Here is a 27,664-nt window from a genome sequence, read left to right as displayed (position 1 = left end):
CTATCTGCTCAGAAATAGCTCCTGGCAGGCACAGGGGACCATATGGGATACCGGGATTCGAACCAACCACCTTAGGTCCTGGATCGGCTGCTTGCAAAGCAAACAACGCTATGCTATCTCTCCAGGCCTTCTGGCTCCATTTTTAACTGTGCACCTAGTCCTTTGAGAGGCACACGGACTAGAAGTTCCAAGGCCCACACGTTAGGTTGGCACAAATCATCTATGGCACTCCGGCCTCCTAGATTTTGGGGGCAGAAGCCCTGGCAGGGGAGACTCTGGTGCCGCAGTGGGTGTAGGGCAGGCACAAGGAGAGGGTATGAGGTTGCAGGCCCGCTGGCCAGTGTGGGGGCCCTCTTCCAGGCGCCAGAACCCAGAGTTAGGAAGAGGTCATGGTCCCAGGGCTCGTGGGCCTGCTCTGGAGCTCCGAATAGGCAAGGAGGCCAGGCATGTCGGACCGTGCCGGCCAAGTCGATCTAGCCTGGCAGTGCCATGCTGCTCCGCAGGGCTTGCAGGGAGCATCTTCCCAAGAGCCCATGGAGCATGGCTGCCTCCAGGATGATGAATTCTGCTGATTTTTTTAAATTATTATTTGTTTGGTTGGTTCTTGGGTCACACCCGGGAGCGCTCAGGGGTTCCTCCTGGCTCTAGGTTCAGAAATCGCTCCCGGCAGGCTCGGGGGACCATATGGGATGCCGGGATTCGAACCACTGTCCTTCTGCATGCAAGGCAAACACCCTGCCTCCATGCTATCTCTCCGGCCCCTCATGTTGAGTTTTGAATGCTAAGGAGCCCCCCCCTGTCCTAAGCCTCGAGCAGGCCCCCCAGCTACCCTTCGTGGCGGGAAAGGCCCCTTTTCCCACTGCTCCGCTGTCTCCCGGCCCTTCTGTCTCAGTGGAGTCTCCCGGTGCTGTCAAAGCCGGAGCGACGGGGCTTGACCCTCGTGGGTCCCCGTCGTCCGTCTGTCCCTCCGTTCCCGCGCTTTCCCGCGCGGGGTCAAAGGGCAGCGCGCAGGCGCAGAGCGAGGCCGCGGCCATGGGCGAGGCGGGCGACGCTCAGGCGGCTTGTGGGGTGCGTGGGGGACAGTGGCCGAGAGAGAGAGGGAGAGACGCCTCCAGGGCCCGGCTCCCCTAGACTGGAGGGAGGCTGCTGCCATTGGATGGAGCCGGGCCGGGGCGCAGGACTAGACCCAGGTCCCGGGAAAGCCCGAGGGCGCCTGGCGGGGACTGGGTTCTGTGGCCGCCTCCAAACCCCTTGACCATTATCCCTGTGACAGCCCCCCGACCTGCCCTCCCAGCCCCCGTGGCCGCCCTGACCCTGGCCACCCCCTGACTGGCCCCAACCACTGCCCTGACCGGCCCCCTGACCAGAATCCCCCAACGCCCCCAGATTTGCCCCCCCCCCCGGTTATCCCAGTGACCACCCCTGACTGACCCTTGACCATCATCCCCCCGGCCATCCCCAGTGACCGGCCCTAACCACCCCCTGACCAATCCTCCCACCCCCCTGTGACCGCCTCTGACCACCTCCACCTCTGACCTCGCCTCAGCCATCCCCTGGTTGTCCCCCTGACCGTCCCCCTGACCAGACCCCCCAAAACCCCTCTGATTTTGCCCCCGGTCATCCCCAGTGACCCCTCTGACTGACCCCTGGCCATCATCCCCCAGCCTCTCCCCAACTATCCGCCACGGCCATCCCCAGTGACTCCCCTGACCATCCCTGACCCACCCCAACCACTCCCATGACTGCCCTCCAACGCCCCTGTGATACCACCCCCCATGACCACCCCTGTGATCGCTCTAAACCGACCCTCCCAACCATCCCTCCGGGACAGTCCTGACTGACTCCCAACCACCCCCATGACTGCTCCCTGTGATCAACCACTCCCACAAGATTCCCCTGACCACCCCCTCAATCACACACACACACACACACCCTCAGCCCTGTCCTGTTGCTACACACACACACACACACACACACACACACACACACACACACACACACACACACACACACACACACACACACACACACACACACACACACACACCCTCAGCCCTGTCCTGTTGCTGCAGCACACAAATATACAAACACACCAGTGATCATCCTGACCCTGTAATGCACATGCACAAATGCACACACACACATAGATACACACACTACCCCTATCCTGTTGCCACAGCTTGTGGGGACCAAAGAGGAGTTTGTTAAAGTCCGCAAGAAGGACCTGGAACGGCTGACGACGGAGGTGATGCAGATCCGAGACTTCCTGCCCCGCATCCTTGGTGTGGATGTGCTGGAGACAGTCCAGAGGCTGCAAGCGGCTGAGGAGAGTCAGTCGGGGACTTCGGGGTGGGGGCAGGCCGTCACTGTGACATGGGGGGTTGGGTGTGGGGGGCTTGTTCAGCGAAGGTCGACCTCGTCTCCTCCACCCACCAGAAGTGATCCCTGACCACAGAGCCAGGAGTAACCCCCCATAAAAAGAAGTTGCCAGGCCACCCAGTGAGGGGTAGAGTGGATCTAGATGGAATGTCAGGATTGCGAGCATTTTGGTGTCCCCTGATCCAGTGTGGGCTGCACCATGGAGAGACAATGCTTTGAAGGGCAGTTTGGCGTCTTTGGACAAAATGCACCTGTCCGTGAGAAATTAGATAAAGCTGTTTGTGATTTTTCCTGAGGTGACAGTAGGGTAGCAAGACTGTCCTTACCCTTGGGAAGCTCTCAGCTACCTCAGAAGTGTCTGTCTCATGGGTGTGTGTTTTCGTAGAGACAAGCAGCTGCAGGACCTCTGGGTAAATCTGGCAGAGGACCTGGGGATGCCTCGGTGCTTCTCATTTTGCTGTCTTTTGTACACTTGAAGTGATTTCAAGGGGCTGGAGAGATAGCATGGAGGTAAGGCGTTTGCCTTTCATGTAGAAGGTCATTGGTTCGAATCCCAGCATCCCATAGGGTCCCCCGAGCCTGCCAGGAGCTATTTCTGAGCATAGAGTCAGGAGTAACCCCTCAGCGCGGCTGGGTGTGACCCAAAAACTAAAAACCAAAAAAAAAAAAGTGATTTCAAAATACAGAACTGAAGGGGCTGGGGTGATAGTACAGCAGTAGGGCATTTGCCTTGCTTGCAACCAACCCTGGGCCGACCTGGGTTTGATCCCTGGCACCTCATATGGTCCCTGAGTCTGCCAGGAGTGATTTCTGAGCGCAGAGTCAGGAGTAATCCCTGAGTGCCTCTGGTTGTGGCCCAAAAACCAAAACCAAAACCAAAAACCAGACAAACAAACAAACAAACAAAAAATAAAACCCAGAACTGAAGCCCCTGGTGAGTGGAAATGCTGATGAAATGCTGCAGAAAGAGTTCCCCAAACTCTGTTTTCATAGTGAGGCTCAAAACAGTGTATGCCAGGATGCCTCAGGCTTTGTGAGTGTTTGGGGTGATTGCCCACCTTCAATGAAAGAGGAGAGAGGGACCACTGAGTTGCTTTGAGAAAATGGTCATTTCTTGTTCAAAGCCATGAGGGGCTGGGTTGTGGCTCAGCTGTGGACATCCCACCTTCCTTGGAGGTGTGATGCCTGGGTTTGTTCCCCTAGCAGTAAAAACAAAACAAAACAAAAAAAAAAAAACAACCCCTCAGAGCAAGGAGTTTTTAGCGCAGGACAGAGATGATTTTTTGTGATCAGTAATCACTCTTGGCAGGCTCGGGGAACATCTGAGATGCTGGGGATTAAACTTAGGTTCATCTGAGACGACAGCGTGCAAGGAAGGCAAACACCCTACTGCCGTGGCATTGCTCTGGCCCAAAAGATGATTTTGATTGCAGCGAAAGGAGGTGGTTTCCAGTCTATCAGCTGGGCGAGGAGGTGATGGGAGAGAAGCTCACTGAGCTATAGGGATGGGTGGCTGTTACAGCTCTGGGCACCTCCTGGAAGTGGTGTGGCCATGCCAGGTGGCAGGAGCTGAGCCCAAAGCCTCTCCTGGCCTGGGTTGGGAAGGGATGCCTGGACACCCAGACACTGCATGGCATGACTCACACGTTTGGGGGCCACTGCACTTAGAGTTGTTGGCGGGCTCAGAGACAGTCAGTGCATTGGCAATGCGGTAAGCGTGCGATTTGCAGGCCACATTATCTGCAGCAGGGGAAGGTGCCTTGTGGTTCATGAAAGAGCCCTGTGGTGGGTTTGGGAGCAGCTGGTTTGAGAACAGCTATTTGGCAGTGCAGGACTAATCTGCTCATTCCATGTTCTGCTTCTAGCCCCCCCCCCCCCCCCCCGCCTCTTCCTTTAGTTTGTGTCAAACATTTGGCAGCTAATTAAAGTGTTTTTTTGGCTGCCTGAGTTAGGATGGGCATTCAGATTTCAAATGCGTTTAAGTGCTAACTTTTGTTAATGAATCTTGGAGCACCCTCTCCCTCTCTCACGGTTAGCTTCTCATTCTGGCTGGCTGTCCCTGGCTCCCAGGAAGGAGTTAATTAAGTCACATCCAGTGTGGCTGGTGTCCTTATCACAGGGGGTGCTGCAGACAGGCATGTGCAGAGCCGGAGAGGGTGCCTGGTGAGGAGATGGGATCCGGCTCCCAGAGCTGTATAAGGCACGGTGGTGTCTGTCTCCCCCAGTTTTAGCCCTGTCCCCCCCTTTCATTTAGGAAGGGTGGAACAGTGGGGTCTGGGCTGAGCCTGTTTGTAAGTCGCTTGTCAGGTTGGCCCCTGGGCCTTGATCCTCAGACTGCCAGTTGCTGTCCTACTGGCAGCTAGATTTCTTTCCTCAGCCCATTGAGACCACATTGCAGTCAGATATAGATGCTTTCTGTAGCAATTTTGACCAAACCAAAATTTTTTTTTGTTTTTCTTTGTTTGTTTGTTTTTTGGGACATAACTGGTGGTACTCAGGGGTTACTCCTGGCAGGCTTGAGGGACCCTATGTGATGCTGGGTATCAAACCCGGGCTAGCAGCATGTAAGGCAAACACCCTTCCACTGTGCTATCGCTCCAGCCCCCAAACTCAAATCTTTTTAGGATAACTGATCATTTTCTCACAACCTGCCAAGTGATTTGTGGGGGATGGATCTGTTTGTAGGTCTAAGTTTCTCTGCTGGTAACTAGTCCCAGCTTCTCGCTCTCCGGAAGCTGATGATTGTATGTCCCCTGCTGCAGCTGGGGCCGTGACCTCTTCCTTGGGAGCTGCCTGGCTGCCAGATTCCCCCCACCCCCAGATTCCCAGCCTGAGAGGCAGTTCCTCAGGGGGCCAGGAGATGGAGCACATAGCCGAGTACCTTCGGTAGCAAACGCACGTGGCTGTCCCAGGCTCAATCCCCGGCCTTCCAACGGATCCCCTGAGCCAGCTAGGAATGATTTGAGTCCAGGTGCCAGGAGTAACCCGTGAGCACTGTTGTGTGTGGCCCAAAAACAAAAAAAAATATTGAAAAGGATTATAATTTCAGACACTGTCAATGCTGAAATGACCATGAATTAGATTGTATGTCTTTAATGTCATGACTAGAGCTGGAGAAATATATTGATTTATTGATATATATTTTTTGCCACACCCTGTGACACTCAGAGATTATTCCTGGCTACGTGCTCAGAAATTGCTCCTGTCTTAGGGGACCATATGGGATCGAACCAAGGTCTGTCCTGGGTCGACCGTGTGCAAGGCAAATGCCCTACCACTGTGCTATCGCTCTGGCCCACACATTGATTTTTTTGGATGGAGTATTTGGGCTACACTTGGTGGTGCTCAGGGATCATTTATTTTTTTTGGGGGGTGGGTTTGGGCCACACCTGGTGATGATCAGGGGTTATTCCTGGCTATGTGCTTAGAAATTGCTCCTTGCTTGGGAGACCATAGGGGGTGCTGGGAATCGAACTGAGGTCTGTCCTGGGTCAGCCACGTGCAAGGCAAATGCCTGACCACCATACTATCACTCCAGCTCTATCAGGGATCATTTCTAGTGAGGTTTAGGGGACCCTCTGGTTTCAGGTATTTTTTTTTTTTTTGGGGCCACACCTGGCAGTGCTCAGAGGTTACTCCTGGCTCTATGCTCAGAAATCACACCTGGCAGGCACGGGGGATCATATGGGATGCTGGGATTCGAACCACCGTCCTTCTGCATGAAAGGCAAAATGCCTTACCTCCATGCTATCTCTCCAGTCCCAGTTCCAGGTGTCTTAACCGCCCTCTCCCCAACCATCTCTGTGCTCAGAAGCTGATTAAAATTGAAATGAGATTAGCTTGGTTCCCATAGATGTGATTATATAAGTGATATGAACCATTAAGTTTCCTATTCTGGTGAGTTTTATAGATTTCTATGGCCACACACACAAAAGCACCACGGTTCTGAATGAAGAGCTCAGAATGAAATGGACATTTGTATTATTCATTCACTCGTTTCCCAGAACCTCCAGCCTCCAGGAGGGCTCCAGCCCTGCCAGACATCCTCCCTCCCATCGAGCCTGACTCAGTGAACTCCTCATGCCGGGGTCTCCACAGAAAACCCAGGCAGATGTGGGGACACCAGAGCCGCGGTCTGGGAAAGGCAGTTCTGGACACTTGCTTGTTGGTGCATCAAGTGGAGATTTCTCCCCACCCTTCGGGCTGCAGCCGACGAGCAGCAGTGGGCACTGGGCACCTGGCTTGCCTGTAGTGTGTGTGGACTGTTTCTCGTGAAAGTAGTAGGAGCAGTGCTGACTGGCACTCGAGGCGACACGCCTCGTGTCTCTAAGGGTTGGCAAGAGACTGTGGGCAGAGTGGGGCTCATCTGCTAGGCCGATTCCTGGGAAGAACCAATGTGCCCTGCATGGTCAGCATTTGACTGGCCGAAGCAAGCTTGGCAGGTGGCGAGATGTCTCTAGACACTAGGTGGCGCTCTGCTACAAGTGACAGTCTGACAGGGACAAGTACGTGTGTGTGTGTGTGTGTGTGTGTGTGTGTGTGTGTGTGTGTGTGTGTGTGTGTGTGTCAGTGAGTGAGTGATATTTTATTTTAGGACCCTGGTTCGCAGCTGTTATGGGTAGGGTTTCGCATGGAAAGCACTCCGGCACCACACCCTCCACCAGGTGTCTCCCTGGGCTCCCCACGGTAGCTTCCTTCTGAAGACCTGAGGCATAGGGACACCAGCCTGTTCCTTTGTTCTCTGTGGCCACATCCAGTCCCATAAAGGATGCAGTGGTGGAAGGAACACCATGAAGGTGCCTTTGGGTGTTCAGCATAAAATGTCGGCGTACCTCTCATCTTTCTCTCGACCGTGTCTGATACTACATGGTTTGACAGAAGGTGAAAAAAAATATTTGAATTAAGAGCAAAGAGATTTTATGGCACAAATCATTTCATCTTAGCTCCTTATTTCCTTTTTTTCCTGGCTGGTGACCACATGCTGGGAGAGTCTCCACTTATTTAGCCTTATTTAAATAGCACCTACAATGCAGTGTTATTTCAAAGGACACCTACAATAAGTGTGTTTAGTTCTGGTGGCTTTTGATTGTGACTTCCTGGTGGGCAGGATAACCCAGGCCAGTTGGAACCTCAGGGGGCTGAATAGAAGTGAGTCCCCCTACTTCCTCTGTCCTGGTTTCTGAGAAGCTGCCTAACTTGTGCTCTGTATTCATCTGCAAAATCCAGACCAGATTAGAATGAAAGCCCAGGACACCCTCAGTCACTCAGCGTTTCTGTGTCTTTAAACTCCAATGTTGGGCATCTAAACCTTTTTCAAAAGAGCATAACCAGTAGCTCTTTCCTGAAGACTCAGTACCGTGGGGGCTGGGAGCTTTGGTGAGGCACCGAGATCCCCCAAACCCAGGTGCTGGGGAAGCGTTCCTCAGCCGCACCCTAGCACCAGTCTCCACTTGTCCCATCCCCATAGCACGGTCCTCGGAGCAGCTGCTGCAGCTGTCCCCAGCCTGATCTGCTGAGTCAGCAAGTTGACCTTGGCCTCCCAGAGCTGCCACCTGTCTTTCCAGGCCCCTAAATGCCCTTCTGAGGCCCAGGGGTTCAGGTCTGAGTGACGCCAGCACACCAACCCATGAGTTGTGCCACAGGCCTAAGCCTAAGTGAACAAGCACAGACATGAAGATCAGTACCCTGAATCCTGGAACAGTCCCTTTTGATGTGAATGACCCCCCGCCCCTAGGAAAGCTAGCCAGGGGCTGCTCAGGGCAGATCAGGAGCTTGGGAGTGGCAGTGCTGGCTGTAGTGTCCTGAGTGTCCATGTCGCCTTTTCTTGTAGAGCTGGAAAAGAAAGAGCAAGAAATAGAGCAACTGCGCCTGGACCGTGAGCACTTGAAGGCCAGACTGGAGATGCTGCAGGCTGACAGCATGAGGGAGAAGAAGGTGGGTGCCCCAGCGGAGCTCAGGAGACATTGCTGGCGCATTTCCCCCCGAGCGGTGCTGGTAGCTATGGTGGATGCGCACACCCACTTGCACACACTTGTCAGGGCTGGCCCGTCTCCCTGGGGTGCTGGGCTCCCTGTAGTGCCTCACGGAGCCTGCTGACACTTGGTGTGGCCGTCACTCATGGGCATGCCTGTACTCCAAGTGCAGTGCTCGCCTTGCATTGCTGTGGTGCTGGCTGACGTCACACACACACCCTGGCTGTGGTATGGCCGAAAATGGGGCTCTAAGACAGCTGCCAGGCAGAGTCAAGTCTCCAACATCACATATGGTACACACGGGTGGCCCTGGGCATTGGATTCGTGGTCTCATGTACCATGTAGGGCAGCACCTGTGCCACTGCACCAGCGCACCATGTCGTCATACCTGGAAGCTTTGAGGTCACTGATGTGGTGTTGGTTTTTGGGCCACACACCCAGTGGTACTCAGGAATCACTCCTGGTGGTGCTCAGGGGACCCTAATGGGATGCCAAGGATCAAATCTGGGTCAGCCACATGCAAGACAAGCACCCTCCCACTGTGCTCTCTCTGGCCCCCAGAAAACTGATTTTGAACATGGGTATTTTGGACGGGTTTGTGCATAGTTGAGGACTTGGACCTTAGGACCACTCAGCGTTGGTTGGTGCTGTTTGGTTGAATGGCTGTTTAGCCATCACTTATGCTGAAAAGGCCCCATTCAGGGCCGGAGAAATAGCTTAATGGCTGCAGCACAGGCTTTGTGCTTGGGAAGCCTGGGTTGATTCTAGCATCACACAGGTACCACTGAGAACAAACCCAAAGCAGGGAGTGGCTCCTGAACACTGAGTTCAGGCACAAAACACCCACCCCAAGAAAACACCACCAGCCTGATCCCAAAATAAAATTCCACATTAGTGAGAATCCAGACAAAATGAATGTCATGACTTTCAAGCATGGTAAAATTTTGAAATTAATTTTGGGGTCATTTATTGGTATATTAGAACCAATTTTACTTTTACCTTAGGGGAAAGTTAAAATATTTCTTTAAAATTGCACATCTGGGGCCGGAGAGATAGCATGGAGGTAAGGCTTTTGCCTTTCATACAGGAGGTCATCGGTTCGAATCCTGGCACCCCATATGGTCCCCCATGCCTGCCAGGAGCAATTTCTGAGCCTGGAGCCAGGAATAACCCCTGAGCACTGCCGGGTGATCCAAAAACCACAAAAACAAACAAACAAAAAAAAAACCTGCACATCTGTGAGCCAAACCGAGGTTCAATCCTTGGCATCCCACGTGATCCCCCTTGCCCCATTAAGAGTGATTTCTGAGCTCAGAGTCAGGAGTAACACCTGGGTACCACCAAGTGTGGCCCACAATTAAATCCCCACGTTTGTCTTTGTACTGGCCAGGTGCTGAGAGTACCCAAGGGTACTTGGGCCCAGCTGTGATGCAATTCCTGGGACCTTGTGCCCACCAGACTGCTGTGCTGAAGGCCATTGAACTCCCTGGGGTTCCTCCCCAGTTTTCACTCTTCTTGGCTGCAGCACAAGTGCAGGAGTTAAAGCACTTGCCTCCACTCCTGCTGACAGATTGTGAACACCACCAGGGGTCACTGTGGAGCACTGAGGGCTCTGATGTGGCCAAAAAAAATTTTTTTTTCCTTCTATGCAGACTTTTGTGCCCTTTCTGGCAGTTTGTGCCACTCTGGGGCTCGAGTGTATTTTTTGTTTGTTTGTTTTGGGGCCATACCTGGCGGCGCTCAGAGGTTCCTCCTAGCTCTGTGCTCAGAAATATCTCCTGGCAGGCACGGGGTTGGGGGGGGGGGGAGCGACCATATGGGATGCTGGGATTCGAACCACCATCCGTCCTGAATCAGCTGTGTGCAAGGCAAATGCCCAACTGCTGTGCTATCTCTCTGGCCCCTGTATTTGTATTTTGAAGAGCCCAATCAAGCGTGCTGGGACAGTAGCTGAGGATGCTGCTTTCCCCCTGAGCCAGTCTCGACCTTCCCTGAGGAGCTCTGCGGTGGGACGATGTTGCTTTAATTATAAAATATAAAATATAAAGTCCTAGTTTGGGGTGAGGCCTTTTTGACATGGCGCCTGTAGACCTTGGCCAGCAGGTTCGAAGGTTGCAGGTTAGTAGTGGCCAAATAATTTCACAGGTAGTCAGTTAAAAGTTTCATTGGAGGGGCTGAAGAGATAGCATGGAGGTAGGGCATTTGCCTTGCATGCAGAAGGACAGTAGTTCAAATCCCAGCATCCCACATGGTCCCCTGAGCTGGCCAGGAGCGATTTCTGAGTGTAGAGCCAGGAGTAACCGCTGAGTGCTCCTGGGTGTGACCCAAAAACAAAAAACAATCAAAAAAAGTTTCACCAGAGTCAGCTCAGTTTATTCGAAGGCCCTATCCACCATGTCCATTTCCTCACCTTCTATACTAAGCCTGTTTCCAGGAGCTTGTCTGCTCCTCCTCTGGCTCTCTGCCTTTATCTCCTCCCCCTTCTCCCCAGCCAAACTTTATTATCCTTTGTTCAATATACACTCCCACCCTCCAATCTTCCCCTCCATCCCAGGTGTGGGTGGGTCTGACCATTTTAGGTGATTGTTTTGTTTTGTTTAGTTTTGGGCACACCCGGTAACCACTCAGGGATTACTCCTGACTATGCCCTCAGAAATTGCTCCTGGCTCCGAGGACCATATGAGACGCTGGGGGATCAAACCATGGTCCATCCTGGGTCATCTGCGTGCAAGGCAAACGCCTTTCCGTTGCACCACTGCTCCGGCCCCAAATACTAACATTTCAGTAGAAAGTTTAGGGCATTGGGGAAGGAATACTTCACCGCAGCTTTGTCATGCTCCCTGGGTGCCGCTAGACTCCCCGCAGCCTGGGTCAAGCTCCACATGCCCCTCATGGCACACAAGGGATGGTGTTTTCTTCCCATGAGGTGCTGATGTACCATAGGCAGAGTAAGGGAGCACAGGGTGTGCGTGGAAGGAGCAGAGGGATAAGGGCCTTTTTGGTCCCATGCCAGAGAGGGAAATGGTCCCAGTAAAGCAGTGGCAAACCAAAACAGATCGGAAACGAGCTGCCACTGCTGTTAGAGCGCTGATCCTGTGAGCCGGTGGAAAATGGAGATGTTTGAGGTGAGACTGTTCTCTATTTCCAGCTGCTTCCTGTTCCATAGTACCACTGGTCTAGCACAACTGCAGGCCCTGCTGGTATGCTGGGACCACGCCATCATTCTCTCCTGAAGTGCCTTTTTGTGCTTGTGGATCCCAGGGCTCTGGAAGCTGAGTTTTGAGTCAAACAAGGCAAGAGTCTAGGTCTAGGGTCAGGGGTCAGGCTCATAGAAATGACAGGGGTTAGGGGGGTGATAGCATGGAGGTTGGGCATTTGCCTTGCATGCAGAAGGATGGTGATTTGAATCCCGGCATCCCATATGGTCCCCCAAGCCTGCCAGGAGCAATTTCTGAGCATAGAGCCAGGAGTGAACCCTAAGTGCTGCCGGGTGTGACCCAAAAACCAAAAAAAGAAAAAGAAAAAATATGATGAGGGGGCTAGAGCGTTAGCACAATGGGAAGGGTGCTTGCCTTGCATGCAACTGACCGGGGTTCGATCCCTGGCATCTCATAGGGTTCCCTGAGCCAGCCAGCAGTAACTCCTGAGCACCCCTGGGTGTGGCCCAAAAACCAAAAAATGAAAAAAGTAAAAAGAAATGAGTTGGTGAGAGTGAGGGGTCCTGTATGGAGTGAGGGGAAGACCTCAGTGTGTGGTACAGGGACACCAAGAGGGTTGCACACAGGACACGAGAGGGTCACACGTGTTATCTATGATGGCACCCTCAGTCCTGGGATCCAGACCCACAGTGTTTGTACAGGCCCAGACTATGGTGGTCGGGCAGAGCAGTGGTTCCTGACATGTCCTTTCTCCCAAAAACAGAGCCTTCTCGCCACCCTCTGAGTTGGTGGAGTCCACCAGGGAGGCCATGAGGCTGTTTGGGGTGATCTTGGGAGCACACCCAGAAGGGAGCCTGGGTCTGAGAGCTTCTTTCTCCCAGCTCCCAGGATCAGCTGTGTGACTGTTGTTCCTCAGCTCTGAGGGATTCTAGGCTGCTCTGACCATGTACTTCCCACCCGACCCTCTCCACTGCTGAATAACCCTCCCCAATGGTGGACAGGGCAGCTGGTCCATATGCTCTTCCTCTCAGGCCCCTTGAGCCCTAACGTGCCCATGTGCATTTGTGGCTCTTGTCTCAGTCACCTGATTTATGGTTGAAAACACTCCAGTTTTAGGACTTAGCAGGAAAATTACCACAGACTTTGCTCCTAATTCGGGGAACTCTGATCTTGGGATTGATGCTCATGGTTTCTGCTTGGTAGATGTAGGTCTTGCAGGCAAAGGCTGGAGCTTTAGGTTACGGGTTATACCTGGTGATGCGCAGGGTTCATTCCTGGCCCTGTGCTCGGGACCCACTTCTGGTGGAACTCTGGGAACCCTGTTCTGTGCTGGGGATGGATCCTGTGGTAGCTGTGTGCAAGGCCAGCGCCTTCTCTGCTGTCCTCTGCTGCAGTCTGAAGACTAGTCCATGCTGATCTGCATCTCCAAAAAAAGGTGACAATCAGAACCAAGTCATGTACAGACAGAAGGAACCTCCCGGGACCAGGGACTCAGGTTGGATCGTGGCTTGTCCCCAGTCACAGCTTCACTGAGGCGTGTTTGTGTTCTCTGGCCGCCTCTGTCCAGAGGGATCCTCCTTGCCGTCCAGTGAAGTGCGTGTTGGCATCTGTTTTACCTGGGCCAGTTTGCTCTGGTTCCATTACGTGTGTGCTGCCATCAGAGATGTGCAGAAAGTCAGAGCGGGAACTGCCCCGCGGCCTTCCCCGTGTCCTCTGGAACGTGCGCCTTTGTAGCTCAGGGTGAACATTAGGCCACCAGCCCCGCCTCTGTCTGTTCCGGTCATCGGGAGCCGGTCTGCACTGGTGCGCACTTAGTCTGAGCCCCTGCGTGCCCCCACTCACCCCCACTCAGCGGAACCAGCACAGACAGGGCCTTCCCAGCACAGCCTCCCTCCCACCCCCAGCAGTCCTGCCAGCCATGCTGCGGCCCACGTAATCTGAGCTCTTCCCACATGGTCTGCACCCAGCCTCCCTTCACACCCTTGCCATGTAACAGGGTCAGGACAAAGTGCAGCCAGCCACACCCCATGCGGGCACCTTATGGGTGTCCCTTGATCCTGCTCACTTCCCTTGCCCCACCTTACCCTCCACTGAATTGACCTTTTCACAACACTAAACTTCTCACTGTGTTTTCTCTTCATTGTTGTGCTTGGTTTGTTTGCTTGGGGGGGGGCACACCCAACTGTGCTCAGGTCTTACTCCTGGCTCAGTGCTCAGAGAACCATCTGGAAGTGCCAGGGATCGACCCCAGGTTGACCACATGCAAGGCAAACACCCTCCCCATCATGCTATTGCTTCGACCCCCATATATATATATATATATATATATGTTGTTTTTCAGGCCTCACCCAGCAGAGCTCAGGACAGACTCACTCCCTGTTTAGGGATTGTAAATTATCTTGGCTGTTAAATCCTTTGTTGGGTATTTGTGAATCCAAGAACAGTCCCCAGAATGAGAAATTACTTCCCATCCCCTTGTCCCCTTTCCGGGGGAGACTTTGGTAATATTTATCCGCAGCAAATAATAATCCACACAGACAAGAAGGATAGGGTGTAAAAGATTGAGCAAAGAGAGCGAGAGAATCCTCTTGCAGCCTGCAGCTTTCGCAAAAGGCCCCCTCTCCCCTGTCCATCAAGCTATTTATTGCCAACTCCACAGCGCCCCACCTGGAAGGGCTAGGTGGGGCAATAGTCACAGAACAATCCTAAGGAAATACTTTTATATACAACAATTCCAAGAATAATCTTATGGAAACTTTTTCATATACTTCAGGGACCATTCCTGGCAGGATTGAGGGACTACACTCTGTCCCAGGGATTAAACCTGGGTCTTCTGCTTGCAAGGCAAGCATATTAACTATCTCTCCTATGCTCTCTCTGGTCTGTGCTTTTATTTTTATTTTTATTTGTTTGTATTTTTGGGCCACACCGGTGATGCTCAGGGGTTACTCCTGGCTATGCACTCAGAAATCACTCCTGGCTTGGGGGACCATATGGATGCCCGGGATCAAACCAAAGTCTGTCCTGGATCAGCAGCATGCAAGGCAAATGCTTTACCACTGCACCATCGCTCCAGCCCCTGGCCTGTGCATTCCTATCTCTTCTTTTTTTTGGAGGGGGCTCCTTATGGTTCCCCTTTTCTGGAATAGTCCCTGCTGTAATTGTCCTTCAGTTGTTGCTTCTGTAAAGGAAGGCACTTGCTGGGCATGTGGGCCAGCCTGATCTGAAGCCGTCACCTTGATAAGGTCCCTGAACACTTTTGGGGCCATTCCTAATCACAGAGCTGGGAATAGTGCCTGAGTGCCCCAAGTATAGCCCCCAAAACCAAAACCGAAACACTCTGCCCTTGTTGGCCGTGGAACTAGCAGGACTGGTGTAAGTGAGTGGAAGCGGGTTTCCTGCTTGTTGCATTGATCGGGTTTGGTTTTGGGACCCCAGTAGTTTGTGTTTCCTCCCTCTGAGTCATCTCCCCTCATGCCCAGAGGATAGGATACCAGGAAGGATGGTGCTGGGGACCTTTGCGGGGCTCCTAAGGATTCTCACGGGTTCCTATGTGTGTCTTGCTCTCAGCAGCCAGGGCCCTTCCCTGACTACTCTCCTGTCCCCTCGCTCCCAGTCTGCATGGGCCATGGGATGCTGGGGTGTACGGGGCTCTTGGGTGGACTGTGGCCCTGGGACCTGATGGCTGTGTCTGTCACTTGAAGATGGAGCTGTCCTGGGCCTCGACACATGATGGTCGAGGACACAACTTCCAGGGTGTGCCTAGAGGGCATCTTGGCCCCTTGAGCTTGTTTATTTTACTTTCAATCTTTTGCTTTGGGGTTATAACCAAAGGTGCTCAGGACTTGCTCCTGTCTCTGCTCTCAGGAATCTGTCTGGGAGGGCTTGGCGGGCTCTCTGCAGTGCCAGGGATTAAACCTGGGTGGGCTATGTGCAAGGCCAGTACCTTGCACTCCCCACTGTGTTTTCTCTCCAGCTCCCCAAAGTTTGATTTTGAAATGTAAAGTAGAAGGTTGGGAATGTGACTTAGCTCTGGAGCCTTGCACGTGAGGCCTTGGGCATCACCCCCAACACCGGGAAGAGACGGGTGTATGTGTGTAGGGGTGTGTGTGTAAAAGCCAAAGAATTCACCGGGAAGGGGTGTGTGTGTGTGTGTGTGTGTGTGTGTGTGTGTGTCTTGCAGGGCCCAGGCGGGCAGCTGAGCTGGGCCGCACTGTATTCCCCGTGTGTCTGCAGGAGAAGCTGACACTGCAGCAGCAGCTGAGGGATACCAGGCAGCAGCTGGTCCAGCAGGCCGAGTACTGCACGCAGATGGGAGCGGCCGCCTGCACCCTGCTCTGGGGCGTCTCCAGCAGCGAGGATGTCGTCAAGGCCATCCTGGGCGGGGTAAGCGAGAGATGCCAGTGGGCCTCAGAGCATGAGTTCCACAGCAGTGGCAGAAAAGGGGGAGAGAAATGGGCCCCCAGCCCTGGGCCAGAGGCCTCTGAATGAAGTCGATGGGCGGGAACACCAACTGGGCATAGAGGACAGTCAGGGTAGAGGGCAGCTGGAGTGAGGTCTTGGGGCCCTTCCCAGCAGCCAAGAAGCTAATCTTGGGGGCCACATTGGCTGCTTTCAGGCCTCAGTGGGTGAGTGACTGTGCGCAGATGGGGCTGAGACAGGGGTAGTAAGTGAGGAGATGGGTATCACTGAGGCAAGAGGGGAGGGGTGGTCTGACGCTGGGAACCGAGCATCATTGTTAAGGATGCAGCTACCCCAAGCTCCCACTGAAGGTGGCCTGGAGTCCAAAGAGAGACATACTCGCTGTGCTTGATTCTGGGCGAGAAGTTCTATATAACTTGACAGTTTACTAAACGGCATTTATGCCCCACACAACCCACCTGCTCACCACAGTCCAGCCTGGCATGTGGACAGCAGCCCCCCCCCCCCCAGGTCCCTGGCACCATTTGTCAGCCACTACAGCCACCCTTGGCCCTCTACCTCAGTAGAGGTGGAGCAACCGCTGTGAAGGGACCTGTGGAGATGCTGGGCTGCCTCTGGTTGGGAAAGGTCGGGGAGCATCCTGCCCTCTCGCTAGAATCCTTCGATGTCTCGTGGTCTTGGGAGGCTTCTGTCGAGCTCCACCTTCTCTTTTGTGTGAGCGGGAGCTCTGGGGCATCTGCGCCCACAGCCCTGCCTCCCCCTTGGCACTGCACTTTGATGTATTGTCATTGTGCTGTGGGGACCAGCATTTCCTGGGGAGGGGAGTACGCCGTGCTGAGCTGGAACTCGGTGTGCTTTCGGGGCCTGAGCTGCCTGTCAGATTGTCCTGGGCTCCGTGGGACACTGGCCCCCTGAACCTGCAGGGGAAAGCTCTGAAGTTCTTCAGCATCACGGGGCAGACCATGGAGAGTTTTGTCAAGTCCCTGGATGGTGACACCAAAGAGCTTGATTCTGATGAGAACCAGTTTGTCTTCGCTCTGGCTGGGATTGTGACAAGTATGTGATTCTCCTCCCATCTCCGAGCCTGCTCTGGGACCTGTGCATACATTTGCATAGAAGCCTGTGTGGGCCAGGGCAGGGGTGTGGTTGCTGAGTGGGAGAGGGAACTTGGGGGTCTGGAGACTGAAAGCCTGTTTTGTCCCTGCCGTGGGGCTCTGGGTTGCTCCCCCCCCCCCCCCTGGGGCTGGTGTCCCAGCTTTCAGGAGGCAGCAGAGTGCTGACAGCTTGGTCTCTCTGTCTGTCTCTGTCTAGATGTTGCCGCCATCACCTGTGGCCGGGAGTTCCTGGTCAGCTCCAGCCGGGTGCTCCTGGATACCATCCTGCAGCTCCTAGGGGACCTGAAGCCGGGCCAGTGCACCAAGCTCAAAGTGTAGGTTTGGGTGGCTAGTCCATGCCACTTGGGGATGGCTGGCGAGTGGGCCCATCCCGAGAGACCCAGGGAACCTGGCCCAGGCCCAGAGCAAGCCGGCAGAGTTCAGGCTATTCTCAGTGGCCCTCCAGCAGCAAAGGTAGTACCCCTTGTCAGTGTACTGTGGAGAGCCAGTCCCCAGTCCCCGGGGTGTCCTCTGACACTGTCCTCTGGGTCCTCAAGTCCTATTGGATGGATTCCAGGGGTGACCCTGTGAGTAGTTCAAATTGAGACTGTTCACATTGGGAAGGCCCAGGAAGCCACCTCTCAGCTCTCAACTCACAGCAGAGTTGGGCCCATAGGGCCTGGAGGGCTGAAGGGCCATCTCTACCTGCTGGATGAAGTTCTTCATGCTGCGAGGGTGGCGCCGTCCCTTCTCAGACCCTCTGCCATGCCTGCAAGCACAACAGCCCTCATCCTACCCCTGAAAAACACCTAAGGGGGCTCCAGGGCCTTGGCACCTTACAGCCACATGAATTCATGTGAACAGGCTCAAAGTTGTTTCCCAGGTCCAGAACTAGAGCTGGAGCTTCTCAGACCTATTCTGGAGTTGGTTCTGATTTTATTTTATTTTAGCTTAGTTTAGTTTTTTGGGCATACCCGTGGCACTTGGGTTACTCGCAGGCTTGGGGAACTGTATGGGATGATAGGGCTTGGAGATGGAATCTGAGCCAGCCACACAAGGGAAACCCTCTTCCATTATGCTGTTGCTCTGGGCCCCTGGTTTTGTTTTTAAGGTGTGTCTTTCCCAGTGTCTGCTTTGGGCCATGCCATGGGACCTGGGATGAAGGAAGATGTCGCCTTCCTGTCTGGGTGCTCTCCTCTGACCCCAGAAGGTGATTCCCCTACTGGCCCTTAGCCCCCACCTCTCCCGGACCCTCCCTTGACCAGTGCCCTGAAATGTCATGGCCTTTGCTCCCGGCGTCCTTGTCCTCAGGGTCAACTCCCGACCAACAGCTCTTGAGGGTTGGACTGGATGCACAGAGGCTGTGAGAGTATATGCCATTACTGGTGCATCACTGTGCCTGCACTGAAGACCTTATCTGGGGATCTGCCTTGACCTATCACTTCCGTGATCAGTCGGCTCATGTCCAGCTATTCCAGGGACATCTGCAAAAGACATGGTTAGGCTGGAGGACCACGGGGAAGGTGCTGGCCTTACACAAACCAAACCAGGTTTGATCTCTGGGACCACATTGTCTCTGAACATCCAAGATCTCGGAGTGACCCCTGAGTGTAGAGCTCAGAGTCAGCCCTGATACAACCAGGGTGACCCTCCCCCCTTCAAAAAGAAAAGCAAAATTATTATTGTTTTTTTCAAAATTACTTTTATAGGTCATGCTTTTTTGTTTTATGTTTTGGCTTTTGGGCCACACCCGGTGACACTCGGGTTACTCCTGGCTATGCACTCAGAAATTGCTCCTGGCTTGGGGGACCTTTAGGGAGCTGGGGGATCGAACTGCTTATACTACCACTCTGGCCCCTTAATAGGATATGTTTTAATTTTAAAAAATTAAAAAAAATTACTTTTGTTTTTGAATCACAGCGATGCTCAGGGCTTACTCCTAACTCTGTGCTAAGGGACCTGGTCACTCGGGGCTCAGAGAGGGAGCTTTCTTTACCTCGACCCATTATCCTTACCACTATCTCATCACTGTATATCATGATCTCTGGCCCTTTTGCGTGCTGGAGCCCACGACTGGCTCTGGGCATCTTGTGTGCCACAGCACGGATGGTGCAGGGGTCTGTGCTCAAACCCCATCACACCTAGCATTGACGAAGCCCTATGTTGCTGCACCTTCCAGTCTCCTCCGGGCACCCAGCGCACTTGAGCCCTCCACAATCAGTTGGTGTGTTCTTCCTCCTCCTGGCTGTCATGTCATTTTGGAGACCATCTCTTCACTGCTCCCATGGGTGCTTGGAGAGGTGTTGCTGTTGTCTTTGTTGGCAATAGGCTGCTAGTTGGCATCTGGACCTGGGGGCTCTGGCTCCTTGTCCAGAGGTGCTGGATTCCCTTGCCTCAGCCCACAGCTGCCTCCAGTGCCCCCTTGCGAGGTGTTGCCCTGCTGCCCGCCCCCTCCGCTGCGCTTCCAGGCGTGGGAACACCTCACAGATGACTCACTCAGCAGCCAAATGCCAAGGTTGCGGGTCTCTTGACTCTGGGGTGCACTTGGGGAGGGCCAGGCCGTGCTTGGCATCAGCATGAATTCAGCACCCACCTCCCATGTGCCCTATGCCTCCCCCTGCCGGCTCCTGCCCCCTCAAGCAGCACCTCAGTCCCCTTCTGTGGGCACATCCTGTTCTGAAAAGGCCCGAGAAGGACTCTGGAGTTGGGGGATCCACCCTCTCCCCAGCCCACACACCCAGAACAGCCCTAGCACCCACACATTGCCTAGCCTGGCTGGGGTACCTGCTCCCCAGGCCCACCTGTCTCAACTCCCCGCCCCCACTCAGCTGCCAGCAGCTCCTGGAGCTCTGTAAGATTGGGGTGCCTAGCTGGTCCCTCCCCCAGTTCTTTGGACTTCAAGGGGGTGTCAGGCATCTCAGTGGGCCCGAGGGCAGGGAGGACATGCAGCTCTCTCTGGCTCTGGTAGCTTGTCTTTTTTTTTTTTTTTTTAACTTTATTTATGTACTGATTGATTGGTTGTTGGCCACACTCAGGGTTACTCAGGGGTTACTTCTGGCTCTACACTCAGAAATCACCCCTGGAAGGCTGGGGGCCATGTGGGATGCCGGGATTCGAACCACCATTGGTCCTGGATCGGCTGCCTGCAAGGCAAACGCCCTACCGCTGTGCTATCTCTCCAGCCCCTGGTAGTTTGTCTTTAGGGGAGATTGAACCTTTCTAGTCTGGCAAGTCCTGATGTCTGGTTGATGAGGGTCCCCAGTCTGAGGCTAGGGATGTGTTTTTTACGCTGCGGCATCTGTACCCCAAGGGAACAGTCTCCTGTCAACCCTGGGTCTCTTGGATTCCCCAGGGCCACGGCAGATATGGTCGGTGGCCCTGGAATCCATGCTGACTCCTGACGTTCTGATCCATAGCATAGGTGGGGGCCATCTGACCTTAGCATTGCACCTCAGCCCTGCCTCCATGTTTCCCCGACTTTCAGGTCATGCTGGCTGAGCCGCCTCTGGGTGGGCCCGATGGGCTCCAGCCTCTAAGGGTCTCTCTCTCTTGCTCATGTCCTTGCGCTGTCCAGATCCAATGGGACTCGCTGTCCTTCCCCCACAGGCCCTGTAGCACCTGATGTAGCTGCCAAGGCTCCCCAGCTGATGTGTATGGCCTTGAGGGCCGCATCAGTGAGGGGTACGGTGGGAGGGTACAGGGCCGTGGCTCTGTGCAGCTGTCTGTCTCGGCACACTGTGGAGAGGGTTGCATGGGGCCCCTGGCATTCCTGTGGGCACTGGCACTTGGCCATTCAGGAGTCCCACAGGATCCTTCAGCGCTGGGTCTCTCGAGCTCTCCTGCATGGGAATGACAAGGCTTGACTAGGGGTTTCGTCAGCAGCGTCAGGAAGAGACTAACCCAGCTGCTCAGAGCCTAGGCTGTCTCCCAAGATGGGCCTTTCCCCATGCCGTGTGTCCTTTGTAGTTGCTCGCAGACAGCTGATTCTGACCCATCAGTCACTTGGAAGATAAGTCGCTGCTGACCTGCTCAGTGTAATGACACGCAGGCTGTCTCTTGGTGCCTTGGAAGCCAGTCTGGCCAGGTTAGGTGGGCACTGTGCTGTTGGTTGACGCCCTGGTGCGGTGCCCCTTCCCACTGTCCCTGGGGCTGTCCCCAGGCTGAAGGAGAAGGCGGGCTCACCCGGGCCTCAGCTGATGAAACTGGGATGGAGCCTAGGAAAAGCTGAAGGTTCCCGTGCTCGAGGGATGGGGCAGGAAAGAGGCACACGAGGCGCTCTGACTCTGGGGCTTTGGGGGCACCATGGCTGAGTGTCCACTTGCTTTTTGGGAGCCTCCCAGACAGATGCTGTTCCCATTTCTCTAGGCCAGGTGCCTGGCCAGGAAGGCCATGGTGACCAGGAGCGGTGTTGGGGTTCACCGCTGTTCCCTTGTTCTTCTCAGGCTGATGCTGATGTCCCTGTACAACGTGAGCATCAATGTGAAAGGCCTCAAGTACATCAGTGACAGTCCTGGCTTCATCCCGCTGCTGAGGTGGCTGCTGAGTGGTAAGCAGGGGCCTCCTTGGGCCTGGAGGCCTCGTGCCAGGAGTGTTCGTTCCCACTTAGTGCCCAGCCTGGGCCAGGGCAGTGGGGAGTGGCACCAGGCCACCTCTTGTTCTGGGAGCAGTGTGTGTTTGAGTCAAATTCTCACATTCGGGGCCGGCGAGGTGGCGCTAGAGGTAAGGTGTCTGCCTTGCAAGCGCTAGCCAAGGAAAGGACCACGGTTCGATCCCCCGGCGTCCCATATGGTCCCCCCAAGCCAGGGGCAATTTCTGAGCGCATAGCCAGGAGTAACCCCTGAGCATCACCGGGTGTGGCCCAAAAACCAAAAATAAAACAAAACAAAATTCTCACATTCACACACACACACACACACACACACACACACACACACACACACACACACACACACACACACACACTCTGCCTCTCTAGTGTAGGGAGCAGAGGGCCAGGTGATGTGTTTCAGGGCCAGGGTGGTCGTGTCTGTGGCTGTCAGCCCCCACTCCAGTTCAGCCCCATCTGGTGCGCACGTCTTCCCGGCCCCTCCTGGCAGCCGCGTTTCAGCTGGATGGGCCAGACCAGAGTCCTGTGTCTCCTGGATCTAAACCAGGCTCTGTCTGAGCGTCTGGGAGTCTCTGGCAAGCACTTGCCCCTTGAACAGTATTGCCAGGGAGCAGCGTTGTCAGGTTCAGAACTGCCAAGTGTACGGAAATGCAAACCCTGCCGTCCATCTGCATCGGGTCGGGGTTTGGCCCCTGGCCCTCTGCCACTTCCGTCCAGCTGTACCACTGGGCACTTTTCCTTTTCTGTCTTTCCCCCTCTCTGCTTTGAATTGAGACCTGTCCGTGTTGGTGCCCCTGGAGTCAATGGCTGTTCTCTGGCCAGGACCCTTTCTTGGCTTCTGTGTTCAGCTGGGCTGTCTCACTTAGGTGTTGATGACAAGAGTTTCCGTGAACAGCCTCCCAGGATGGGAGGCCTAGAACCGGGGCAGTAGTGTGTGTCCCAGGGCACGGCTAGTGCATTTTCGCCCCCACAGTGCCTGGCGGTGGCTGCCCAGCCGATCTCCATTAGCCCAGCAGAGGTGTGGGGACTCACTGCTCACAGCTGTCCTCCTGCAGGTGGTGACGAGCATCTTGGCGTTTTTGTTTCCTGTTGGGCCACACCTGGCAGGTTTTGGGGTACCATATGGTGCTGAGGATTGAAGTTGGAAATCCTGGTGCACAGCAAGTGCTCTAGCCCTCAGATGTCTCTGACTCTATGGAGCACTGTTCCGTGTGTCTGCTAGCCCCCAGTCCATCCTCCCTAGTGGGCGTTTCTGTGCAGTGGTTTCAACAAGGGTCGAGCCCTTCCCGTTCTGGAGGCAGCATGTGCTGAGGGGCTGAGCGTGTATTGGCCCCAGACTGTCCTCTGGCCTCGCTGCTGGATGGCGCCCCTCTGCTGGGCCCAGGCTGGCATGGTATGGCCTGGGCCAAGCCGTCTCAAGGATGCCGCCCTTGCTTGGTTTCAGACCAGAGACTGGCAGTGAGGCCCGAGATCCTGCTCTGGTTGTGTGGGTGGCGTGTGAGGGCTAATTAAGGAAGTGTTTAGGGGGTCATGTGGTCCTGAGGTCTCAAGGACCCCCTGCAGCCAATATGTCCGACCCCAGGTTTCTGGTGGTGCTGCTGCCGATGTTGTGGACAGAGCAGCCGATGTTGTGGACGAAAGTCTCTGCTCTCAGCCATGGCTTCCTGTTGGGTCTCTTGTCCCTGAGGCAATTGGAGCTGGTTAAAGACTCACTGGGGAACTTTTGGTCTGGGGCACTTCTCTGCTTCTTCCTTTTATAAAGTGGGTACCTAGAGGAGTTTCAATAGTATTAAAGAGCAATTTTTTAAAAAAGAGCAATAGCACAGCAGGAAGGGCACTTAACTTGCACCTGACTGATCTGGGTTCAATTTCCAACATCCCATAGGGTCCAGGCCCTCAGAAGGGATCCCGGATCACAGAGCCAGGAGAGTCAACCCTGAGCAAACACAGGTGTGGCCCAAAGGCCAAAACAAAACAAAAAGGGAAGTTTTGTAGGGACAGGTACCAGATACAGGAGGAGTTAAAGAGACTTGAGTTTCCCTTTGGTTTCTTTCTTTCTTTTTTTTTTTTAGTTTTTGGGTCACACCCAGCAGCACTCAGGGGTTACTCCTGGCTCTGTGCTCAGAAATCGCTCCTGGCAGCCTGGGGGATCATATGGGATGCTGGGATTCGAACCGCCGACCATCTGCATGCAAGGCAAATGCATTACCTCCATGCTATCTCTCCGGTCCCTCCCTTTGGTTTCTAATTGAAATCTCTTCTGCCACCACAAAAGCTCATTTCCTTCTGCTTGTTTGACCTGGAAGTGCTGATTGCTCTGAGATGCTGGAATCTCTACTCCAGGTCGGGTTCTTGTAGGTCGTCATCCCGGCTGGACCGTCTTCTCTCTCTCTCTCTCTCTCTCTCTCTCTTTTTTTTTTTTTTGTTTTGTTTTTGGGCCACACCCGGTAACGCTCAGGGGTTACTCCTGGCTATGCGCTCAGAAGTCGCTCCTGGCTTGGGGGACCATATGGGACGCCGGGGGATCGAACCGCGGTCCGTCTCCTAGGCTAGCGCAGGTAAGGCAGGCACCTTACCTCCAGCGCCACCGCCCGGCCCCTCTCTCTTTTTTTTTTGTGGTTTGTGGGTCACACCTGGCAGTGCTCAGGGATTTTTCCTGGCTCCGTGCTCAGAAATTGCTCCTGGCAGGCACAGGGGACCATATGGGACGCTGGGATTCGAACCAATGACCTTCTGCATGAAAGGTAAACGCCTTACCTCCATGCTATCTCTCCGGCCCCTGGACCATCTTCTCTTTAGCCTTTCGAGGTTCCCAGTCCTTCCCTTGACTCGGCTGCACAGACCTATGGGTTCTCCAAGTTGCTCCTGTGCCACAGAACTGACACAGTTCTAGCAGGAAGAACTGGTGGAGTCAGAGTGTGGTGAGGTCGTCCACATGTTCTGGGAAGACAGAGATTCAAGGGAGCTAGCTGCATGCTCTCCCATGTCACAGAGGCCTTTTCCTCTGCTCCTATGTCTGGGTTAGGGGACAGAACATTGATGCTGTCGAATCACCACATTTCCTGATCCTGGATCCAGGCTCCTTTGTAAGACTGTCCAGGGCACCTGTGTGGACCTGATAGACTCGGCCGCTCCCACACGGGCACCTCAGATACAAAGACGTGATCTACAAGTTTCCCAGGTGTCGCCACATGGGCATCCAATAGACCTCAGTCATGTCCACTTTGACTTCTAACAGACCCACCGAGACTCCAAGATATACACAGGCATGTCTTTGTGTGCATTGAGTAGGCACGTGGCCCCGTAACAACACTCAGACATGTGCCCGTGAGCACTTCAGACGCTTGGATGTGTGCCTGTGGGCCTCCTAAACACTCGATGTGTCCTTGCCAGTCAGACTGGGGGCTGGTTTCCGAGTCTCCCCCCTTGCCTGCCCACGGAATTCCTCCTCCCCTGCTGACAGCACTCTTTCCGGTTTCTCAGCTGTCGTAAACAGTGGACGCTCCCGTCTCCTCACACCCACATCCAATCTGCTCCGAGTCCGCCTGGCTCTGCTTCCACAGCACCGGCGGTTCTGCTGGTGTGGTGGTTCTTGCCCCACACCCCTCGGCGCTCGGGGCTCATTCCTGGCTCAGCATTTGGGGATCGTTCCTGGTAGTGATTGGGGGACCATGTGGGTACCTGGGACGGAGCCTGGGTTGCAGTTTTCAAGGCCAGCATCATGCCCGCTGCTCTGTTGCTCATCCCCTAAAATGCCTCAGATGCTGTGAGATGCTTCCCCTGCCATGTAGTCTCATCCTGGGGCACCTTCGTCAGCGATGTTCAGCTGCCTCCTGGTGCTCCTGTGAGAAGGACTGTACCAGAGAAGCCCGAGCTCCAGTGCTCTGCTTCATTGTTCAGCTGTCAGCCAGTCCCTGCAGCTGCAGGGCAGTCAGAGAAGAGAGTGAGCCTCTGAGAATTGGGCCGCCACCAAGCCTCAAGAATTCCCACAGACTTTCCCAGTTTCCTGCAAAGAACCACAGAGCACAGGAACCTTGTGACAAGTCAAACCAGAACAGAAAAGAGGGCCAGAGAGATAGCACAGCAATAAGGTGTTTGCCTTGTACACAGCTGATCCAGGACGGACCTGGGTTCAATCCTTGGCTTCCCATATGGTCTCCTGAGCCTGCCAGGAGCAATTTCTGAGTGTATAGCCGAGTAAACCCCCCCCCCACTGTCACCGGGTGTGGCCCAATGTAGAATAAAAGCCCTAGGGTGGGCTGGATGGTGGTGGATGGTGACGAAGGGATGAGAGGCCTTTCTCCTTGAGCCCAGGACCACGTGTCTCCAACTCCCTCCAGCTGGCAGGTCTGCAAGTTCAGGATAGTGGTGAGGAAATCCACAGACAGGTTTCAGGAAACATCAGCTTTATTCAGCCCTGGCCAACATGTGTGTCCTATAATCTTAAACCTACTTTTTTGTTTGTTTGTTTGTTTGTTTGTTTTTGTTTTGGGGCCACACCCAGCGGTGCTCAGGGGTTACTCCTCGCTGTCTGTTCAGAAATAGATCCTGGCAGGCACAGGGGACCATAGGGGACACTGGGATTCGAACCCACCACCTTTGGTCCTGGATTGGCTGCTTGCAAGGCAAACACCGCTGTGCTATCTCTCCGTCTTAAACCTACTTAAGCATGCTCTCTTCAGCTTGCCCTGTGGTCTTCCTCCATCTCTCTTGCTGAATCTCCTTCACTGCCTCCTCAAATCCTCTTTCCAAATCTCCTCTTGCCCCTCAGGCAAAACCTTTTTGTTACCTACCAAAGACCCCCTCCCAGAAATGGGCTGGTCTTATTAGTGGGTAAGGTTACAGGAAGAATGGGAGATGTGCCAACAGCCCAAAAACCAAAAAAATAGAAAAAGAACCCAACAGCAAAGGGCAGTAGCAGAAGATTCCAGCTGGAAGAGTTGTGGGAGCCGGTGCGAAGACGGTCGCTCAGAGTGAGCCACAGCCCGCAGAGGAGCCAGAGCACAATGGGGAGGGCTCTAGCCTTTCAGGCTGCCAACCTGGGCTCGATCCCTGGAACCCGATAGAGTTTCCTGAGCCTGCCAGGAGTGATTCCTGAGCACAGAACCAGAAGTAACCCCTTGCTCCACCAGGAGGGCATCAGTGATGGGGGTGCAGGGGCCAGAGCAGGTAGAGCCCCCTAACCGTGCCCTCTCGCCCTCCCCCAGACCCCGACGCCGAGGTGTGTCTGCACACACTGCGCCTTGTCCAGTCCGTGGTGCTGGAGCCAGAGGTCTTCTCCAAGACAGGGCCAGAGCTCCGCAGCTCGCTTCCCCTGCAGCGCATCGCAGCCATGTCCAAGAGCCGCTGCTCCCACCTGCAGGCCATGGCCCAGGAGGTGCTGGACGACCTCCGCGAGCAGGAGCCTCACGCGTGACTCCTGGACTGGTGCGCAGGACCTCCTGAGAGCCGAAACCGCGCTTGACTGGGGGCTGACCCGGCCTGTCTTGAGGTCGCCCGCTGCCCGCCCCGCCTTAGCTTGTAGTCCCCAGGGCCACCGGGGAGGGGAGGGCTGGGCTGCCTCAGGGATGCTGCTCCCTCCCTGGACCAAACTCTGTGCTTGAGTCTTTGAATGTCCAATAAAGCAAGCCTTGCCTGGCCCTGCTGCTGCTCTTTCCAGACATGCTATCTGCTGCAGGAAGGAGGTGCCCCTGTGACAGCACACATGCGCGCAAACACTTATGAACACACTCGACGCAACTACACACATGAATATAAAGACACACACGGAGAACAGGCCACATCACAGCTGCAGATCTTTTCCCTGAATGGCTCTCTTGACAGTCACCACCATGGGGGGGCCTTGAGACAGGGCCAGTGTGGGGCAGCTAGGTCCCCCTCATCTTCCTGCATGTGACGAGGTCACCACAGAGCACAGGACGGGGAGTGGATGCTGTCCCAGGTGGTCCCTAAAATCACTTCCCACCTGCTCTCCAGCTCCAAGCCTGCCGGAGAGGTGCCTATCCTCACATGTCATTGTGTACCTCTGTGTGT

General features: G+C 54.5%; 1 protein-coding gene across 1 annotated transcript; it reads left to right on the top strand.

Moving 5' to 3' along the window:
• The first annotated feature begins 1,032 nt into the window (after positions 1–1,032).
• HSF2BP (heat shock transcription factor 2 binding protein) lies at positions 1,033–27,270 on the top strand. The gene is made up of 8 exons (XM_049785439.1): positions 1,033–1,068; positions 2,180–2,330; positions 8,210–8,313; positions 15,746–15,895; positions 16,855–16,987; positions 17,243–17,360; positions 21,468–21,571; positions 26,839–27,270. The coding sequence occupies exons 1-8, from the start codon at positions 1,033–1,035 to the stop codon at positions 27,045–27,047; spliced, it is 1,005 nt and encodes a 334-aa protein (XP_049641396.1). The 3' UTR covers positions 27,048–27,270.
• The last annotated feature ends 394 nt before the right edge of the window (positions 27,271–27,664 follow it).

Source organism: Suncus etruscus, chromosome 13 (genome assembly GCF_024139225.1).
Source record: "Suncus etruscus isolate mSunEtr1 chromosome 13, mSunEtr1.pri.cur, whole genome shotgun sequence".
NCBI lineage: Eukaryota > Metazoa > Chordata > Mammalia > Eulipotyphla > Soricidae > Suncus > Suncus etruscus.
Note: the sequence above shows the minus strand (reverse complement) of the source record. Positions and strands in the feature narration are given on the sequence as shown.

Excerpts from the sequence above, each read along its gene's own strand:
- HSF2BP (XM_049785439.1), top strand. The coding sequence starts at position 1,033 with ATGGGCGAGGCGGGCGACGCTCAGGCGGCTTGTGGG. Across the intron at positions 16,988-17,242 it reads TCTGGCTGGGATTGTGACAA|ATGTTGCCGCCATCACCTGT; the intron begins GTATGTGATTCT and ends GTCTCTGTCTAG. Across the intron at positions 17,361-21,467 it reads CAGTGCACCAAGCTCAAAGT|GCTGATGCTGATGTCCCTGT; the intron begins GTAGGTTTGGGT and ends TGTTCTTCTCAG.